This window comes from Cyclopterus lumpus, chromosome 16 (assembly GCF_009769545.1).
Source record: "Cyclopterus lumpus isolate fCycLum1 chromosome 16, fCycLum1.pri, whole genome shotgun sequence".
Lineage (NCBI taxonomy): Eukaryota > Metazoa > Chordata > Actinopteri > Perciformes > Cyclopteridae > Cyclopterus > Cyclopterus lumpus.
Genome location: NC_046981.1, coordinates 4949085 through 4967865, shown reverse-complemented (window position 1 = coordinate 4967865; position 18781 = coordinate 4949085). Strand labels below are relative to the sequence as shown.

The 18781-nt window shown below is 40.4% G+C and overlaps 1 protein-coding gene across 1 annotated transcript; it reads left to right on the top strand.

Annotated features, from left to right (window-relative positions):
- The first annotated feature begins 1576 nt into the window (after positions 1-1576).
- On the top strand, positions 1577-18346 carry LOC117745331 (aromatic-L-amino-acid decarboxylase-like). The gene is made up of 14 exons (XM_034553585.1): positions 1577-1654; positions 3664-3871; positions 4909-5022; positions 5111-5230; positions 7297-7431; positions 8031-8174; positions 8718-8784; positions 9100-9194; positions 10643-10710; positions 13066-13142; positions 14943-14962; positions 15090-15188; positions 16924-17025; positions 17911-18346. The coding sequence occupies exons 2-14, from the start codon at positions 3671-3673 to the stop codon at positions 18106-18108; spliced, it is 1440 nt and encodes a 479-aa protein (XP_034409476.1). The 5' UTR covers positions 1577-1654; positions 3664-3670; the 3' UTR covers positions 18109-18346.
- Positions 18347-18781: the final 435 nt, after the last annotated feature.

Below are 18781 nucleotides of genomic sequence, written 5' to 3'. Positions count from 1 at the left end.
TCACTTTGACCAATATGGCTGCTTGACGGAGTTATGTGTGTCCTGGTGTTTTCATGTTTTCTTAATTCTTCCAACTAGTGCTTCATGTCCCTTACTCCCGTAACTGTCCATGCTGGATCTGTACCTGTTGATTTTACCGGGTCGGGTCTCTTTGGAAGAGAAGTGCTCCTGCTGGCACTCGCGCTCGCCGTCATGTCGTAAAAAAAAAAGAAGAAATAAAAGGCGCCTGACGAGAGCGCGCACAACTTTGGGCCAGATGACTTTGGCTCAAAGCTGAACCTATTTTAGGATGCTGATAGGTTAAATAGTATATCACTCATTTTTATCTTTAATCAGTAATTGGCTAAACTGCTTCTTAGACCCATCTCTTGTGGGCCAGAATGTGTTTTGGTATTGGAGATGATATGTCCATGTGGGGTTGCCGTAAAGAGGGAAAAGTAACTGGACTTGGGGGAACAAATAAATAAAGAGGGAAGCCGTGGGCTGAACGACATGTCTGACCAACGCGGTTGGTGCAGTACTGGCTCAAGAGGTGGAAGGGCCCGAACGAGTTGTAGCTTATGCCAGCAAGGCTCTTACGCACACACAGAAAAGATGGTCCATCTTCGACAAGGAGCTCTGGGCCATAGTATGGGCCGTGCGTGAATTCAAACACTATGTGGGCCTCTCTGCATTCACCATCATCTCGGATCATCGCCCGCTGCTGGGGCTCAGAAAAATGGCCATTGACCACCTATTTTACCTGTTATAACAATATCAAACTCTTATGAAGAGGAGAAAAAAAATACGCCTCCATTAAGGTCAATCAATGAGACAACTATGCAGGTCTTGACCCCTGTTTCTGAGTTATGGGGTAGAGTGCTCGTTCTGTAACCACAAGGTAGTTCGATACCTGTCCTCCAGTTCACATGTCAAAGAGTCTTTTAGCAAGACACTGAACAACCAGTTGTCTCCCCGGGCGCTTCACAGCAGTCCACTGCACCTGGAATGCTAAGGATCTTTGACAGCCACTAGATACATAGATGCAGAATTTAGTTAAACAAATATTAAAACATTATTTATTTTCAGTGACACACCTCAAAACCCTTTTGTCGTTAGAATGTCCTTGAAAACTGAAATTCACAAAAAAGACTAGAATATTATTAATAAATAAATAAAAATAAATTAATTAATTAATAAATGATTAGACATTTTATTGATGGTGTTAGTCATCCAGACTTCATGGAGCTAATACAGAAATACTGTGTATATTGTTTTTTACAAATGAGAAGTGAGTTATTAGCATTAGCATCACCAGCACATTTCAGTATACACAATATTTAGTGATATAACAAATAATATGTTTCTCTTTGATTATTATTCATGTATCTTTTCCTAGTGTAGCCAGGTGTGTGTGTGTGTGTAAGTGTAGAAGCACAGCTTCAGAAACTACTTGTGAGTCAATCAATTCTAGTATTGACCATGAGCCTCACTCCCATTGGCTAGTCTCGTCGGGTTGTTGAGGTGGGGGTGGCTAGTGGCAAGATAAAAGGAGAAAATGTCTCTTGTCCAGCTTATACACACAAACACACTCACCACGTGCCTGTCTATTTGTCCATTTGTGGACGCTAAACAAGCGGAAAAGATCCACAGTCTGAAGCTCTCACTTTGAAATGTAAGTATGCGCACACACACGCACACACATGCAAACATGTCTAATCCTATTTGAGATCAGGCTAAGGATAAGGGCTCTGCTTCTCAGCAAGGGAAAGAGACATGCAGGGTTAAACACTTGTTGAATAAATGAGAAGGTGCTGTCACAGAACAAGGGGCTATGCCCATGTGAAATGTATATAACCATCATGTCAGTGTATTGTAAAGGGATATGTTTAAAGCTTGTTGTTAATGATGAATTGTTGCAGCACGAGTTTCAATGCATAGCAGATAAATGGTACTGCATCCTTCCCTTATTCATTAAGTTATTAAGACACCTTAATGAGGCTTTTAATCAGGTTTATGAAATTGTCCTTTGGCAGATTGTATTGTGAGAGAATGCGTTTATAACAATCTGTACGAATAGATTGTTTTAGATGTAAAAATGCTTTTTCTGGCCAAGCTTTTCTGTTCATGTCAGTCCATAAAATGAAAGGAAACTAAGCTATGATCAGACTAGCTTAATATGTTAAGAGGGTCCAGGGTTCTTACATACATGTGCAAGCTTATACAAACCGTGTCAAGGACCATGGCTGTGTGTGTGTCCGTGCTGCTTTTCTGAAAACATTATATTATACATTATCTTTTAAAAAGACATATTTATGGGAATAACTGATCAATACTTTATTAATGAGTAACCAACCATTTTAAATGTCTCCTCATAGTGGAATTGGATCATACGAGACAGTATAGTTTATCTAGTTTTACTGTCTTGAACATAGCGACCTTTCAACTGCTTTTAGTACACTTTTTTTTCTTTGTTTGAACTTGTTGATAATGTATGGTTTTAATGGGATTGCAACAAATATGTGGTTTTCCATTGAAATTGATTGCCACTTTCAAAACCAATATTTCACTAGCCCTTATTACCTATAAATCAATACAAAATGGGAATGATATCAACCCAATTAACTTGCCCAAGATCCCTTGGCTCTTATTAAAGGATCAAAACTTCATATTTTTCCTCATCCAAATAGATTTAGTCTAAATTGCCTAGTTTTGGTACATTAAACTGCTCACAACAGGGTCTACGGATTATCTTGACTAACCCGGTGATGATTGCTGATATCGTTTTTTGGGCATTTTTGTCGGTCTGTGCGCAACAAGCTGAATGCCATAAAGCAATATATTCAAGAGAAGGGTCATATCCAAGTCTTTCCAACTGTCCCCATACGCCTCCTCTCTAAGTATGTTATTTTCGATTGATGGTGTTATGAAGAGCTCAAATGCTGATTTCATGTCTCGGACATGGCTGACAGCGTCTCTGGTGGGGCCTGGAACCATTTTGATGACATTAGCGGGACTAAGTCTACCCTGTTGTTCAAGTGGGGGGACGGACCGTAATAGCTTTCCATTTTTGGAAGGTAATGTGTTTGCTGGTGGTCTCATTGTCATCACAGGAGGATGCCTCACAATCAGTCTCAGACACGTTCTCCTCTGTATCACTTTCATGGTCCAATCAATATCTTCACGGGAACCATATTTTCCCCTCCCCCACGTCATGTGAACTATCAGTGGTTCTCACACTACTATGGTTATGTTAGGTTAGGGTCCTAAAGCTTTTTGAAGATCATAAAATGTTATATTGGCCTCAATATCATCGAAAAACAACCAAAACAAATGTGTGTAAAATGTTGGTCAAATTGACATCCAAGGTAACAGAAGGGTTAAATGTATGTTTAGGTGTAGGTGGGGACGCATATAGACAGAGAGTAAATAACGTTATTCAACACAATGTTGTGCTTAATTTGTCAGGTGTGTGATTTTTTATGGTTGGAGACTTGTTGATGCGTGTTGAGTGTATTTAAATGCCTTCACCCATCAATGGTTCAATACTTGGGCTTTATTGTTGTACCTTCTAATCTAGTCCTGGAAAATTATTATCAACATTTAACACCTGTCATTAGATATTTTTGAGAGTTATACACCACCACCAAGGTGAGAAATAAATGCTTCTGTGCTGTATTCCAGTGGCACGATGGATGCAGCAGAGTTTCGGCGCAGAGGGAGGGAGATGGTGGACTATGTGGCCGACTACCTGGAGAACATCGAGGAGCGTCCGGTCAGCTCAGACGTGGAACCGGGGTATCTTCGTTCCTTGATCCCCACTGAGGCCCCACTGGAGCCTGATAATTATGATGACATTATCAAAGATGTGGAGAGGGTCATAATGCCAGGGGTAAGGTTATACTTTTGTTGATTTGTGGATGCACACATTGGCATTGTAGTGGGACGGATTCGCATGTGTTTTTCTGCAGTGTAATTCAGATTAGTCAGCAATTCGAAAGTAATACTGGTGTAGAAAACATAGCTTTCCTATTGTGGAATCATGACAATAGATTTAGAAATGTATTCAAGTAATCTGATTACCACTAGCTGATTAACTGTATTCCCTTATCAAAAAATAGTGGCATTACTATTAAGGCAATATGTCCATGTGTTCAACTCACTTAAGTAATTTACTATAACACTAATAAAGCAAAGATGTTTCCAAATCCCATGATGCAAGTAGCTTTTTAACCCAGCAGCAGTTGATTTGAATACATTTCATCGCATATCTTAGATGAAAGGAAATAGAATCATTAGATTATTATTTTATTTTTTTATATAAAACTTTACTACTAAGCTTTACTACACCTTTTGATAGGACAGTTATACTGTAAACCTATTCATCTGTTCCCAATGCTGCATAACCTATATTTTATATACTACCCTCATGTCCATCAACACAATTAGAGGAACTAATACAAAGGCGGTCAAGTATTTCTGGCAACATGGTGGTTCACTGGTTAGTCAACAACTTAATTAATTATAGTAGCACAATTATTTTGAGACAAGGAAAGATACAATGGAATCAAGTGCCATGAGTGTGTTAGAGAGAGAGCGACAGAGGGGAAGATAATGTGGAAGATTATTGCACGCAATGTTGTTGTAAGTTATTAATAATTTACTCGGAAGGCTGCGCATACAGGTTTCTATTGCAATAAAAAACAAACAGCTTTTACTTTTAGCATTTTACATAGGGATTTATTTGTGGTTCAAAGTCCGTGAAAGCACCTACTGTGGTATCCGGTCTACCGAGAGTGAGGACCATTGTTCACTATCTAAAACTGTAATATATAACAATAGTTATTTTGACAAGCACTTGCTCCCAATGACGAACTATAAGATTGGTCTTCTCTAATTAATTATTTACATGTTTAATCTTTTTTCCAGATCACCCACTGGAACAGTCCATACTTTTATGCCTACTTTCCAGCTTCTAACTCTTACCCTGCCATGTTGGCTGACATGCTATGTGGAGGCCTTGGCTGTATTGGATTCACCTGGGTAACAAACACTTTGCTGTGTCTTTGTATACAACACTGTATTTTATTATATATGTAGTTCATATTTATATGTGTGCATGTGTTTTCAGGCTGCCAGCCCAGCCTGTACAGAGTTGGAGACAGTGATGTTAGATTGGCTGGGGAAGATGCTAAAGCTGCCGGACCATTTCATAGCCGGGACTCATGGCCGCGGAGGAGGTGTCATCCAGGTACGTTTATTTTGTGTGAAAGGTTTTCTGGCAGCCAAAGGAGTAAAACTAACCCTTCTAACATTCATACTCTTCTGTGGTTTTCAACATGTGTTAAGTCAAAGGATGACATTTTATAGGCTTACAGGAACCATGACTCACAACTGAGGTCTCCCTGAAAACATATTCATCAGCAATTTGTGTACAATTGATTTGTCGTCTTTTTCTCTCCCTGATTCACACCAGCTGAAAATTGGCAGGAAATTGCCTTTTCAATATGTCATCCACAGGCAGATGTCGGTGCTGGGATTGTATTGTGTGGCAAAAAGCCAAGCACTAGTTTAGTGTTCCATTGACTGAAACACAGTAGCAGCAGCAGAGGAGGCTATCAATATATGTGTGCATGAGAGTGCACTCTGATGACAGATCTTTTCATGCCTCTTTTATTGTGACCACCTGAGTGTGAGGGCGGGTTTGTGTGTGTGTGTGTGTGTGTCTGCGTGCACGCTCATCTGGCTCATTGTGCTTTTGTTCTGTCTTGCCACGCTCCTTTTTAAGTGCAGCTTACAGCTCACTATGGCAACGAATAGGACTCTTCTCACTGCAGCAGGGCTAATGAGTGTTGTGACAGCACATTGCAAGACTATTATTATAAACCTTATACCAATACAAAGGGGAAATGGGATGTTTTCAAAAAGACCCTTCTGGTGACCTTAGATTTCCCTTTTTACCCACTGAGTCACTGAGTCACTGAGACTAAGATGACAAAAAAAGACAAGTTTCCCTATTATTAAAATGAACTACAAATAACAAAAGCTTGCAGGGTTTAATTGACTAAAACATCAGAACAACTTTGTGTAATCGTTCTACAGTTGCTTCTGCATTAAAATGATGAAGGCACACGTCTGTAGTTTGAATGCATGCATCATCTTGGGCAGTGGATCATCACCTCTTGTCCATAAGAGCAATTGCAGTTTCTTTTCAGCTAGGAACATTTGCAACAGGTTTCCAAAGTTTATTGGTGGGGGGAGGGGGATCAACACGAGCTGGTGGGCTTTAAATAAAGGCTACCAGGTTCAGAGTCTATCAGTAAGCAGGAGAAGGACAGGAAGTACACTTGGGTACGTTTAGAAGCTTGAGGTTTGGTTTTCAAACTGTCCTTGTATTCGGTTCAGTTCCTTTGAGCAGCTAAAGCCATGTTAATCATACCAATTGGATGGACACTTTGATTCATGGATCCATTTTGTTTGGTCCCTAACCTCTTAAGAATCTGCTTAATGTTACTCTGCATTTGCTCTTTCTGACACAAATGACATATCCATATTAGCCTGCTGGTTTGTTGATTGATTTGTGCATGCTGATTGAATGATTTAAACATTTTATTGACTTTTTTATATCGTAATGCCCCAAGATACCCCAGAAGGCACGATTCACTTCATTATGTTGCCTCAAACAATTCTCACTGCTGGTTGCAGGTGATGACTCAGATTTCTTCTCTAATGAGGATGTGGAGGTGTTACAACTTCCCATCAGAGAGGATATCAGCTAAGTGTGTTTGCAAAATGCTTTGGTGTAATTGTATGCATCAATGGGAATTGAAGAGGATTAATTATACTGGGCCATCACTGGGCCATCAGAACAGCATCAGTAACGAAAAAGGAGAAGCCTACATATTATTCCATCAATCCTACTTGGATCTTTGTCACGGCAGAATGTTTGTTTAAAAAATGGAAACAACACTCATATGTATACATTATGCACAAGCAATCCTATTGAGCCCCATGAGGGTCATCGGAAGATATTTTGCGTTCCCTTGCAATATCTTTTGCATTCTCATGTAAACAATTGTGCGTTCTTTCACAATACTTTGTTACTTTGCAATACTTTTCTTCTTCCATTCCTTCTCAGATATATATCTAGATCCACTCAGCTGCTCCCAATGCAACGGTACATTAATAAGATGCAACAACCCGTACTCTGTATCAAATTAGACCAAAAGTAGGATTATGTAAATACAGGAAACGTTTAAGTCTGGTTTAAACAGTGGAGAGGCAGTGCTTTACAAATTCCCTCTCATTCTCCAACAGGGAACAGCCAGTGAGGCAACCCTGATGGCCTTGCTCGCTGCCCGCTGTAAAACACTCAGAAGGATTCGAGCCGCCAACTCCGAATTATCAGAAGGTGAAATCCGATCCAAACTGGTGGCGTACACCTCTGAGCAAGTAAGCACAAAGAAATATTTACAATCTCACTTTTGCCATGGTTAATGCAAAGGCTAAGCTAAGTCTCATTCTAATTCGATCCACATTTTTGACTTGACTCATGCGTTTTTAATACTTCCTCAGATATTGTCTCAGTCAACAAGGTTCAGTAACAGTGACATAGTTATTCAGTGATTTTGTGAGTCATTCAGGCAGTAGCTAGCTCTGGTCAGGTTTAATACCAGGCTGACTATGTGATTGGGTTAGGAAGTCGCCTGAGGGCCACACAGACCTTTTATAGGGAGAACAGTTGATGGTGTTTCTACTGAAGAACACCATTCAAATCTAATCTCCGGGTGCACATGCCTTGTGTCTTGTGTGTATTTCTTTCTGCTTAGTATTATATTGTAGATGATTAGGGCTATAGCATTGACGCTCTAAAGTTGAGAAGGTGCAGGCTTATCTCCACAATATAACCATATAAAATCATTCATTAACCATGAATGAGAAATAAGCTGTTAAGGTTTATGTTCTTACCAACCGCAGGAGGCGATTGAACCCTGTGATCAAACAACTTGCTTACATTGCATTTTTCACAAATGTTGCATATCTTTCCGAAGGCTCATTCCTCAGTGGAGCGTGCTTCTCTTATTGGAGACGTGACCATGAGGATGGTTCCCACAGATAGCACCTATGCTGTCAGAGGAAGCATGCTTAAGAAGATGCTGGAGGAGGACAAAGCAGCTGGACTCATCCCTTTCTACGTAAGAAGACACAAATCTGCATCCATGCAGCCGACTATCACAAAGCTATTGCACAAAGACAGACACAAAAATCAACTCCATCATTAGATATGATACATTTTTTACTTTCATCAGTCATTACTTTCTGTTGCTATACACTTACACACCTGCTCAGTCAAATACAATGATACAATATGTGTGATGCTGCTGTGCACACCCTAAGGCTTCTGCTGAAGGATAACATTGTTTGTGTTGAACCTAAAGTATCTGGTTTAGGACAATAATTCCTGTGAATAATATATTCAGGAGGCTACAATGGTCCAGCAGATTGGAATCATCTGTGTGTATCATAAGTGACGACCGGATCTACCTTTTGAATAAACTAATTGTATCTGTGTTTGTACGAAAACCATTTGTTACAGTAGCTGCAATAACTGTGAATTTGTATTTTATTGTTTTTTCAACCTTGTTAAGATCCAATCTGTGACATTGAGAAAGAAAGAACATGGCACGGGTAACCCAGCACTTTAGGGTGTTGATGATTTGTATGTTGGTGTCTTTCAGTTCTGTGCGACCCTTGGTACCACGGCATCCTGTGCTTTTGACAATATTACCGAACTGGGGCCAATCTGTGAGTTAACATTTGCATCAGAATACACTTTTTGTTTTTGTTTTACAAGAGGAAAAGCATTGTCATGCCCTATTAGCTGTATTAGCTTTACAACACACACTTTGATTTGAGGCTAGGGTATTTAGAAGGAACATCCAAATCCTAAGGGTGTCATGGTTTATGTAATGATCCTGAATAATACCTACCTAAAATCAGATAACTTCAATTACTAGATTGATGTGTTATGAATATATGTTTGTAGAAATCAGTGCTGTTATTGCCAGAAGTAATCATTTTACGGATGTTAATAACCCCTCTGTTTTGTGTGTGTTCCAGGTAATAAGGAACATGTGTGGATGCACATTGATGCAGCATATGCAGGGAGTGCATTCATCTGTCCTGAATTCCGGCCTTTGTTGAATGGCATTGAGGTGTTTAAAAACATGCACGCATTCATGTTCACACAGTGCATGAACACTTTTACACAACGGAGTTTTGACATGGTTGAATTTTAACCTTGATCATCAGAATATGTGTCGGAAGGTTTAAGTGCAGTCAATAAGTGTGCGTCCACCTGCATTGATGCAAGATGCTGCTGAATGACAAGCCAACCTATTTCTGTTTATTTGGTTGTGAGATATATCTCATAGCATCTATGAAAGAAAACACTAACTGCATACTGATTATATCCAGCTGTTTTATTTCTGTTTTAAAATAGCATAATGTTAATGTCAAGGAGGAAACATACAGGAACGAGTAATAGGCCAAACAAGTGGCATTAGTGTGGGAGCATCAATCTGCCTTTTGATGCTGCCGAGGCAGCTGTTGCTCCCTGAGCTGTGCAGAGACGCAGAGATAAGGAGTAATTTCCTGAGGCAGCGTTAGACCTTTATATATACATCCCTGCTTATTAGACACACACTGTTGGTGGGGAGACAGAGAAAACAGACTTAATTGTAAAAGAACCAACTGTTGTTTCAACTAAAGTTAGGTATTGTATACGAACAGTGACTCATTTTGCTCTCAAAATCTTGCCATTTTACAATTTGTAGTATCTTTTAACGCAATGGGAATTTGATCATTCTTGAAGAAAGTGGAGAGTGGATTATTAAATTTACCATCCACGTGGAGATACAGTTAGTATAATCATACAATCCAGTTATAGTATATAATTTTGAAGCATTCACACGTAAAACAATGTCGGACTAGGACATGAAGGAGGAACCCAGGCTTTTAGGACGTCAGTGCGGCCCTGCTGAAGGGCTGGTTGCTAGGTTATGGGTGATGGGCGAGCAGGCAACCAGCCCCCTTAAATCAGTCAGCATGGCAACTGTCAGCCAGGAGTCTGTCTCACATTGTCTCTTTACGCTGTGTTATTGCATTTGTGGAGGTAGAGAAACGGATATTACAAGAGATAGCCAACAAACGGATGAGAACTGATAAGGAAAGGTTTTTCTCCCTTTGATTAAACCTCGGCCAGGAAAGGGTTATTTTTCTTGTGCTCTGTGAGCTGTTGGCTGGATGTTCCTCTTTTGCATTTCAAATAAATCGTGTCTGCTTTAGTCCAGATAATGCTGTTGGTGAAAAGGTTGTCTCTGCATCAGTAATGGAAAATTAAGATGTATTATTGAGTGTGTGTTGGCCAAAACACATTGTTCAAGCTGTGCTGAAACATTAGAAAATATTAGCACTTTCATGAACAATTATTCCATTTCTATTTCTTCTTGGCAACTTCTTACATCTTGCTAAAACATATACAGCAGAATATGCAGACTTGACTGAAAGCTACTGATATTTTGTTTTCATTTTTGTTATATCATATCTTTTTTATTCCAGAGAATCATCAAACAATGCCACTTCATTATTGTTTCTTTTAAAGTTTGCAGACTCTTTCAACTTCAACCCACACAAATGGCTTTTAGTCAACTTTGACTGCTCTACAATGTGGTAAGTTATGCATTTTAATATACTGTGTGAGACCAAACTGGTCGTGTAAGTTTCAGTGCCCAATCTTTCATTAAAGCGTGATGAGTAAGCAGGGAATGTTTGAACATTTAATACATGAAATATGAAAATAATTAAGTGTGTCTAAATCATGAAGATGTATCACATTTGTTTACCTGTTTCTCAAGCAAACTGGTAGTGGAGATTGCTATTAGAAATGTTTGGTGTGGTTTTTGTTCTTCACAAGTCATTAAAGTATTTAGAGAAGCTTTTCACACACTGGAGAAACAATAGCATGTCAACAGGACGGCAGATAAAGGAGGAGACAGATAAAGGGAACACAGTAAAGATATTCTGGTCAGATGAGGTTAAACTTGTATTACCTGCAGGTTTATGTCCATGGCATGTTTGCTGTAATTATGGAGTAAGTAACACCCCTTATGATTAGTTGGTATATGTTATATGTAACATAGACCTGATTTGCATGGCAGTGTTCCCCTCTTCACACACTCAGGCGGGGCCTAATCACCATGTCTGACCATTTTATGTCAGATTGTTTGTGCTATAATGCATGATTAAAGCACATTATTACATGACATGATAACTTTTTAAGGTTGGTCCTAAATTATTATCCTCTTCCACTCCTTCCGGACAACTGGCTTCTTTAGCCAACTTTACTGTCTTTCAGAGGCTGTAGCAGGCTCAGTTTTGGAGCTTGCGTGAAAGTATTGGTATCATACTAAACTATAAAACCTAAAGAAGCCCTAAGGAAACCATCGCTACCAACCATGTCATGATAGCTTGTCGGAAGGAGGATGAATAACGCTCTGAAATTAGGCAAATTTGTAAATGTCAATCTTTACATTATATTACCCGAAGTACAGTTAGGGGCACACAGCTATTTATTTTCCCCGGAAGCCAGTTTGCAGGCCAGTCCAGTCATGGGAGACAACCAGTACAGCCTAAGCTGAACAAACTGGATGTTCTCATATATATATAATTGAAGGCAAACACTTTGAAGTTGAACTAGTTTGATGGTCTTCATATATTTTGCACTTACACCACATGTATTTGACAGCTGTGCAGTAATTCATTAATTATTTTTTAATTGAAATACAGACTGTTTTACAATCCAGTATAGTACAACTGTCTAAAGTAGTTGAATTTAGCTCCAATCTTAATTGTGATGCTGCTTAACTTAAATGTATCAGTAGCTTGAAAGGTGCACTCAGTAGCATTCAGATCTCTGCCAGGTATGTCTGCAACGACCGCTGCTGTATTGTGCGATTGAATGAATACAACCCACAACTGCATAATCCCTGTCTAGACTCCAATGGCTTGTTGAACCCACTTCATTCATAATCAAAAACAAGCGGCAGGCAATCATCACAAAGTTGTCGCGATAGAAAAAATACAATCTTTCCAAAAACTAAATTAAACTCACAAAGCAGAATGTCCGCTTAAGTTGTGGTGAGGTACAACAGTGTGTGTTCTGGTAGCTCTAGGTTTTGTTCAGTTTGCTCAGCACACATTTACGCTAGGACTGCACGGTGTTGTCGTGGCTGGCACTGTCTCCTCACAGCAAGAGGGGCCAGGGTTCGATCCCCGATCCCATGAGGTCCTTTCTGTATTGAGTTTGCAAGTTCTCTCAGTGGCAGTGGGTTCTCCCTCCAAACTGGAGAACATTGCCCAGTGTGTGTGTGTGTAAATGGCTGTCTGTCTCTTTATATGTGCCCTGCAATAAACTGGTGACCTGTCCAGGGTGTACCCAATGTCAGCTGAGATCGGCTCCAAATACCCTAAATAGGATAAGCTATGGATAAGGAATGGAATGTTTAAGCTATACTCTATGAACATATTTTGCTAAGGTCCCTTCATTGGTCATGGACACAGTTAAAGCAACTTTCTGTTCACAAGGTCCATATTGCCACACTTATTAATGAATTATGCATGGTATGGAATTTTATGATATTTAAAATATTTTGTCATTTAATATTTAACAATTTACCATGAGGCTCTGATGGTCCCATGAAGTAACAAAGAGTAGTCCATTCAAATCTGATGTCAATCTACATTACATTTTTACAGTAGAAATAGAGCTACGCCTCCCCGATGCCCATTTTGTCAGCATTGAACAAATGCTCTGCAAAAGGAGACAGATGGGTTTCAAACCTCAAGGAAAAATGTTGTGTGGAAGGAAAATGTTTTATATCTAAAGGTTTTATATCTGGTATTTTAAATGGTTAAGTAATATATGATGTAAAGATTTTTTTCAACCCCTATTAACTATTAGTTTTATTGTCTTAGTATCTGTGCTCTTTGCAATGAGTTTGAAGTTGAGTCAAATCTAATCAACAGGGTGAAGAAGAGAGAGGACATCATTGGAGCCTTCAATGTGGACCCACTCTACCTGAAACACGAAAACCAGGAGTCAGGTTGAGTCATTTCACTTAAGTATTTGAATTCATGATCACAGATCAGGTCGGATAAATCTGGGGTCTATTGCATAACATAGTGGCAAAAATGAACAGTTGTGAACTTGTTTACTGTTCACATCGTGAGGAAGGTGGTTAGTGTACCCATCTAACCCAAAATACACACATATCCGATTCAACAAGAACGACTGAAGCAGTCACCAAGGTCATAAAATGCAGTGTAGTGTAGCCTAAACCAGATAAACACAGGCATCAATATAAATGTGTGACAACTAGACAGGTATGTGTGTGAGAGTGCTCTGGTGCATCTATGTTTGTGAGGACCGATGCGAGTTTTAGAGCTTGAGGAGATTTCTGAGTGTTTCGACTTGGGTATAGGGAATGCATTCTGTCAACAAGGTTTGGAGCTAGTGAAAATTGTATGTGTGTGTATAAACAGTGTGTCTTTTGTGAGCCAGTTCTGTAATTATTTTCTACCTGTAGTTAAGCTAATTTAATGTATTTGTGAGCTGTTCTGTACGCGTGAGGGCCCGCCTAAACAGTATGCCTTGCCGGAAGACCTACCCCTACTCTGCCTCTGTTTGGCTACTGAATGCTAATATTAGCCTAGCCACGATACTGACCGGTGGTTCAAACTAGGAGGAGTGACCCCCGTATAAGGAAGACTACCTAGTCTGAATTACGGTTGCCCCAACGTTTTCGGGAAGCTAAAGTCTGCGGGGGTCGATAGCTAGCCAGCCAGCCAGTCAGCCTCACAGGGCCTTGGGATATGGGCGACTCAGATCCAAGCAAGGGCCCGCAGAGTGTGTTGGAGAACCAGTGGGAGGGTGGGGGTATGCAGGGTGCGGCTGTCTGCTGTCCTTCATAGCCTTCAGCATGCTCTTTGAGCCCTGGCTCTCCTCTCACCGCTAGCCTCTAGGTTTTTACTAAAAGTTAAAGAATTTTTTTTAGATTTGTCTATCAGACATTTGTTTCATAATAAAAACGTGAGCTGCCATTGCTGCGCTCTGCTCTAGTTGGAAGTGCCCGTTAGTATCATAGTGTTTAGCAGCCTGTCGTCAATCAGAGGCAGAGTAGGGGCGGGCCTTCCTGCACATACGCAGAGCAGATCGGGCAGCTGGGGCAAATTATGTACTGACACGCCCCATTAACATCACGAAAGTCATCATCAAGATCTAGAAATCACAAAATATGATTCTGTGTGTGTGTGTATATGTATCCACATCTGCTAAAACTGTGTGTTCTGGTGTATATGCTCCTAGCCTGCAGCTGGGTCCAGAGCTGCACTATAATTTGTCTGACAGACAAGCAGACATACAGCTATACCTCCCACCACACTGAGGCACCTTATAAAAGCCTTTTGCTGACACAATCTGGACTATTCAATCTAATTGGTGCTTATTCGCACCAGCTAACACACACATTCTGTAGAGATGAGATATCTGCAGTCAGTGGTCTGTGTGGTCTGACAGTGCTGTGATCAGTGAGCAACTAACTGTATAGTGAGTGGGCGTAATGACAGCCCACTTGGACAGTAAAAGACAATCCCAAATACAAAATAGCTTTACAATAGATAATGTTATGAAGCAAATGTTCAATGTCAGAGCGTTGGTGATTCGCCTTCATCTGTGCAGGTTCTCTTCCGTTGCTTTACTATCTGCTTTCAGTATGATAATCTAATGACGAGAATGCAGACTGACCCTAGCATAGTTTGATGATGCACCATTCACAATCTTCATTACTCCTTTGTGATGAGACATTTGTTTTTACTGATTCCTGAACTGTTTCTTCTTTCAACAGGGATTATCACAGATTATAGGGTAAGATGAATCAATATTAATTTAGTTTATACAATTAGCTAGTAATCAAATAATCACAGTTGGCTTCAAATTTGCCAAGCTTAAAACTATAACCACTCTCTTACTCGCTTCCTCCTCCATCCTGTAGCATTGGCAGATTCCACTCGGAAGAAGATTTCGCTCACTAAAGATGTGGTTTGTCTTCCGTTCCTATGGAATCCAAGGCCTGCAGGCTTATATACGCAAGGTAGGAGTCCAACTGAATGATCCACCATGTATCTTTTCCCTTAATGGGACAGTATGTAACGATTTGGTGGCATCTGGCGGTGTGGTTGCCGGTTGCAACCCGCTGACTACCCCTTTGTTCATATCTCCCCTCCCGAGTGCAAAACCATTGTAACACTGTTCGCCTCGTTCAGAAGCCAACCTAATAATAATAATAATAGTAAAAACACTAGAGCAACCAAAGTCAGGCCGTGGAGAATTTATTTTAATAGATCCCTAAAATGCTTCACACTCGCCCTTTACATTTTTGGTTCAAATTTAAGTAGTGTCTCAGCGTATATGTAGTGTTGATTCACGATAGTATTTATGTTTCTCTAACCAGTGCTTAATGATATAAAGGGCTGTTTGTATGCAATGGTTTAAATGGCACATCCCAAGACAAAGCAGTATAGTGCTTCATTCTGTGCTGATGGGTGGCCAGAGAAGAGTGAAGTGTTTTGTTTACTGTTTGGGGGAAAATTGATAATTATTATTTAAGTAATAAATATAAATGTGGTATTCCTGGAGGGTTAGTATCTTAATCGAAATCCTCCTTTGGTTATCATTGACTGAAAGATTAGCGCAATGCTCACAGTGGTTAGCAGTCTCATTCCTTCATAATCACTCCCAAACGAAATGGAAAACTGTTCTGACTATCACATATGCCTGGTCTTTATGGTAAATGCCATCTCCGTCCTCCCCTCCCTTCCACGCCTCAACCCACCTAATCCTTCTTAGCACTAAGGTCTGGCCACTGCCCTCATCTCTGCCTCCATCAGCATATCCGGTCAGTCACATGTCTGGTCTGCGTCTTCTTTTTATAGAAACATTTTCCAACATTTCTCCTCTAATGTCCATCCTTCCCTGCGTGCCTATCTCATATTCCCCTTCCTCCCTCCAGTCTGCTCTGTCAATCAAATAAGCCTGTTTTGTGTTTACTCCATTTGTAATGAAGCAACAGTTATCCCAGCAGCCATATGGTCCTCTAGATGAGATAGAACAGTTTGTGGTCTGACATTATGTTCAAATGGAAATACAGTATATGTGACCAATTGTGAGTTTAGTCTTTTTCAGGACTTTTTTTTCTTCTAAACTCTAATGATTTATCCTCCCATGAGATACATCTGATCACCATATAATAGTGATCAGATGTAGTGATGCACGTTTAGTGTTTCACTATGCCTTCAATGTCCAGATGGGCCATTTGATCATAAGCGGATAAATGTGTTTGTCGGAGTTTGTTTGATCGCACATTGTCATTTGAAAATTAAAAAGAGTGTACTTACATTTCCTGGGAACAGATTTTGATTCAGACTATTTCATGTTGCCGAGTCTTGATTTTGGACGTAGACTTCTAGGCAGTGCTTTCTACCACGATGTGTATTACTATCCCTAATATGCTCCATTAATCTAATGCGTTTTACTATCAACAGTTACAGATGGTTACATTTAATTCATAGACGGGGGATACAGTCAGAGAGGTACAGACTGAATCAGTTGAAAATGTCCTCTGATCTCTTTGGCTTACAGCGCTGTGCCATGTAATGATACAGCACTGCCACCTAGTGAGAATCATAGAAATTATACGTTTTAATCTCTAAACTAAATAAAACATGTGGGCGTTAGGAGCAGTTCAAGTGTACTTTCATCTACATACACAATACATTTTACAAACGGCGTATGAGTCATAGTACATTATTTATGTCTTCTCTTTGCAGCAAGTGGCCCTGGCCAAAGAATTTGAGAGTCTCGTGCGAGCGGACAAGAGGTTTGAGATCTGTGCCGAGGTCGTCATGGGACTGGTTTGCTTCAGACTCAAGGTACAATCATCCAACATTAAAGAACTGCGATATAATGCACACACAGATCTGACATGCAAGGTTCAACTGCAGCAGCAGAATTGTACAAAATTATTCCCTTGTACTTTTTGGTAAATTATAGTTTACATTGGCATAGTAAAGCTGAGGTCTATAGTTCATTTTAATAATGTTTGTCATAAAATGGGCTGCACGGTGGTGTAGTGGCTAGCACTGTCGCCTCACAGCAAGAGATCCGTGGGTTCAATTCCCTGTCGGAGCGGTCCTTCTGTGTGGAGTTTGCATGTTCTCCCCGTGGCAGCGTGGGTTCTCTCCGGGCTCTCCGGCTTCCTCCCACAGTCCCAAGACATGCTGCAGGTTAATTGATCTCTAAATTGCCCATAGGTGTGAATGTGAGAGTGAATGGTTGTATGTCCCTACATGTGCCCTCGATGGACTGGCAGCCTGTCCAGGGTGTCCCCTGCCTTCGCCCTATGTCAGCTGGGATAGGCTCCAGCGCCCCCGCGACCCTAATGAGGATAAGTGGTTTTGAAAATGGATGGATGGATAAAATGACACCAAATATGTATCTATTGTACTGGCCCAGTATTTCTTACACATATGACCTACCCTTCAAATGGCTAAACATTCATCTGCAACTCAATTACAGGTGAGCTATGAAGCGACGAGAGAGGTTCACTTGTATTTTTGCATGTAATGTGATGTATGAGAAGAAAATGTTATAGTGCGAGTCATTTAAAAAACAGGGGTAACAACACAGTTCTCAGTGACTATAGAAATTCCAGTTAGGAAACACTACACAATGCACTATGACCAATAGCAATCCTGTCTGTTGAATCTAAACAATGTGAGCTTTATTTTTGTAACCTTTTATCTTTCTCCTCTCAGGGCTCCAATGATTTGAACCAGCTCCTGCTAAAAAGGATCACCAATAGCAGAGAGATCCACCTGGTGCCTTGCCAGCTCTCCGGCGTCTTTGTCCTGCGCTTCGCCATCTGCGCACGCAGCACCGACTCGAGACACATCCAACATGCATGGAGGCACATCACGCAGCTGTCCTGTGAGCTGTTGCAAGAGAATCATTGACCAAAAGGCTGGAAAGGGGCTGTCCACCCTAATGCAAAAAGTAGGACCGATGTGAGGACACCAACTCAGAGTTCCATGTTGTAAATGTCAAATGTCATAAAGGGAATGAACAAGCAGCAGCAAGGTATCTTTCTGTCCGCAGCCATGTTATAGTAAACAGTGGTCATTATCTTGTTGGGTCAATGCGTGTGAAAATATCTTGTTACAAAACGTATATGAAAAGAAAAGAATGCAGGTTCCGGATATTAGCTTTTTTTTCGATCTGCAACTTCTCCCTCCCTTGACTTTGCTTTTATCGCTCAAGATTTAATGATTATGTTATCCTCCTCATTGTAATGCAATCATCCTGCTGCGGACCTATCATTTCTGTCTACGCCGCTTCTGTGTCTTCTACGGGAAAAAAAACAAAAACATGAGTTGGTTTGGGGTGAATTTATTGCACATTGTGTGTTTCAATGAATTTGTGGGTATTGTTCTCTCGGTGGAAAAACAAAACATGGGTTGGTTTTGGGTGAATTTAGTGCACATTGCGTGTGTGAATGAATTTATGGGTGTTCTCTGGGTGGGTGTGCAACAGGGCTTCATAGAGTCTAAAGTTCGAGAATCCAAACATTGCTCCTAGGAATAAGGCAAACCCATTGTGCATTCATTTATTATTAATATAGATGTCATG

Excerpts from the sequence above, each read along its gene's own strand:
- LOC117745331 (XM_034553585.1), top strand. The coding sequence starts at position 3,671 with ATGGATGCAGCAGAGTTTCGGCGCAGAGGGAGGGAGATGGTGGACTAT. Across the intron at positions 7,432-8,030 it reads TGGCGTACACCTCTGAGCAA|GCTCATTCCTCAGTGGAGCG; the intron begins GTAAGCACAAAG and ends ATCTTTCCGAAG. Across the intron at positions 9,195-10,642 it reads CTTTGTTGAATGGCATTGAG|TTTGCAGACTCTTTCAACTT; the intron begins GTGTTTAAAAAC and ends TTTCTTTTAAAG.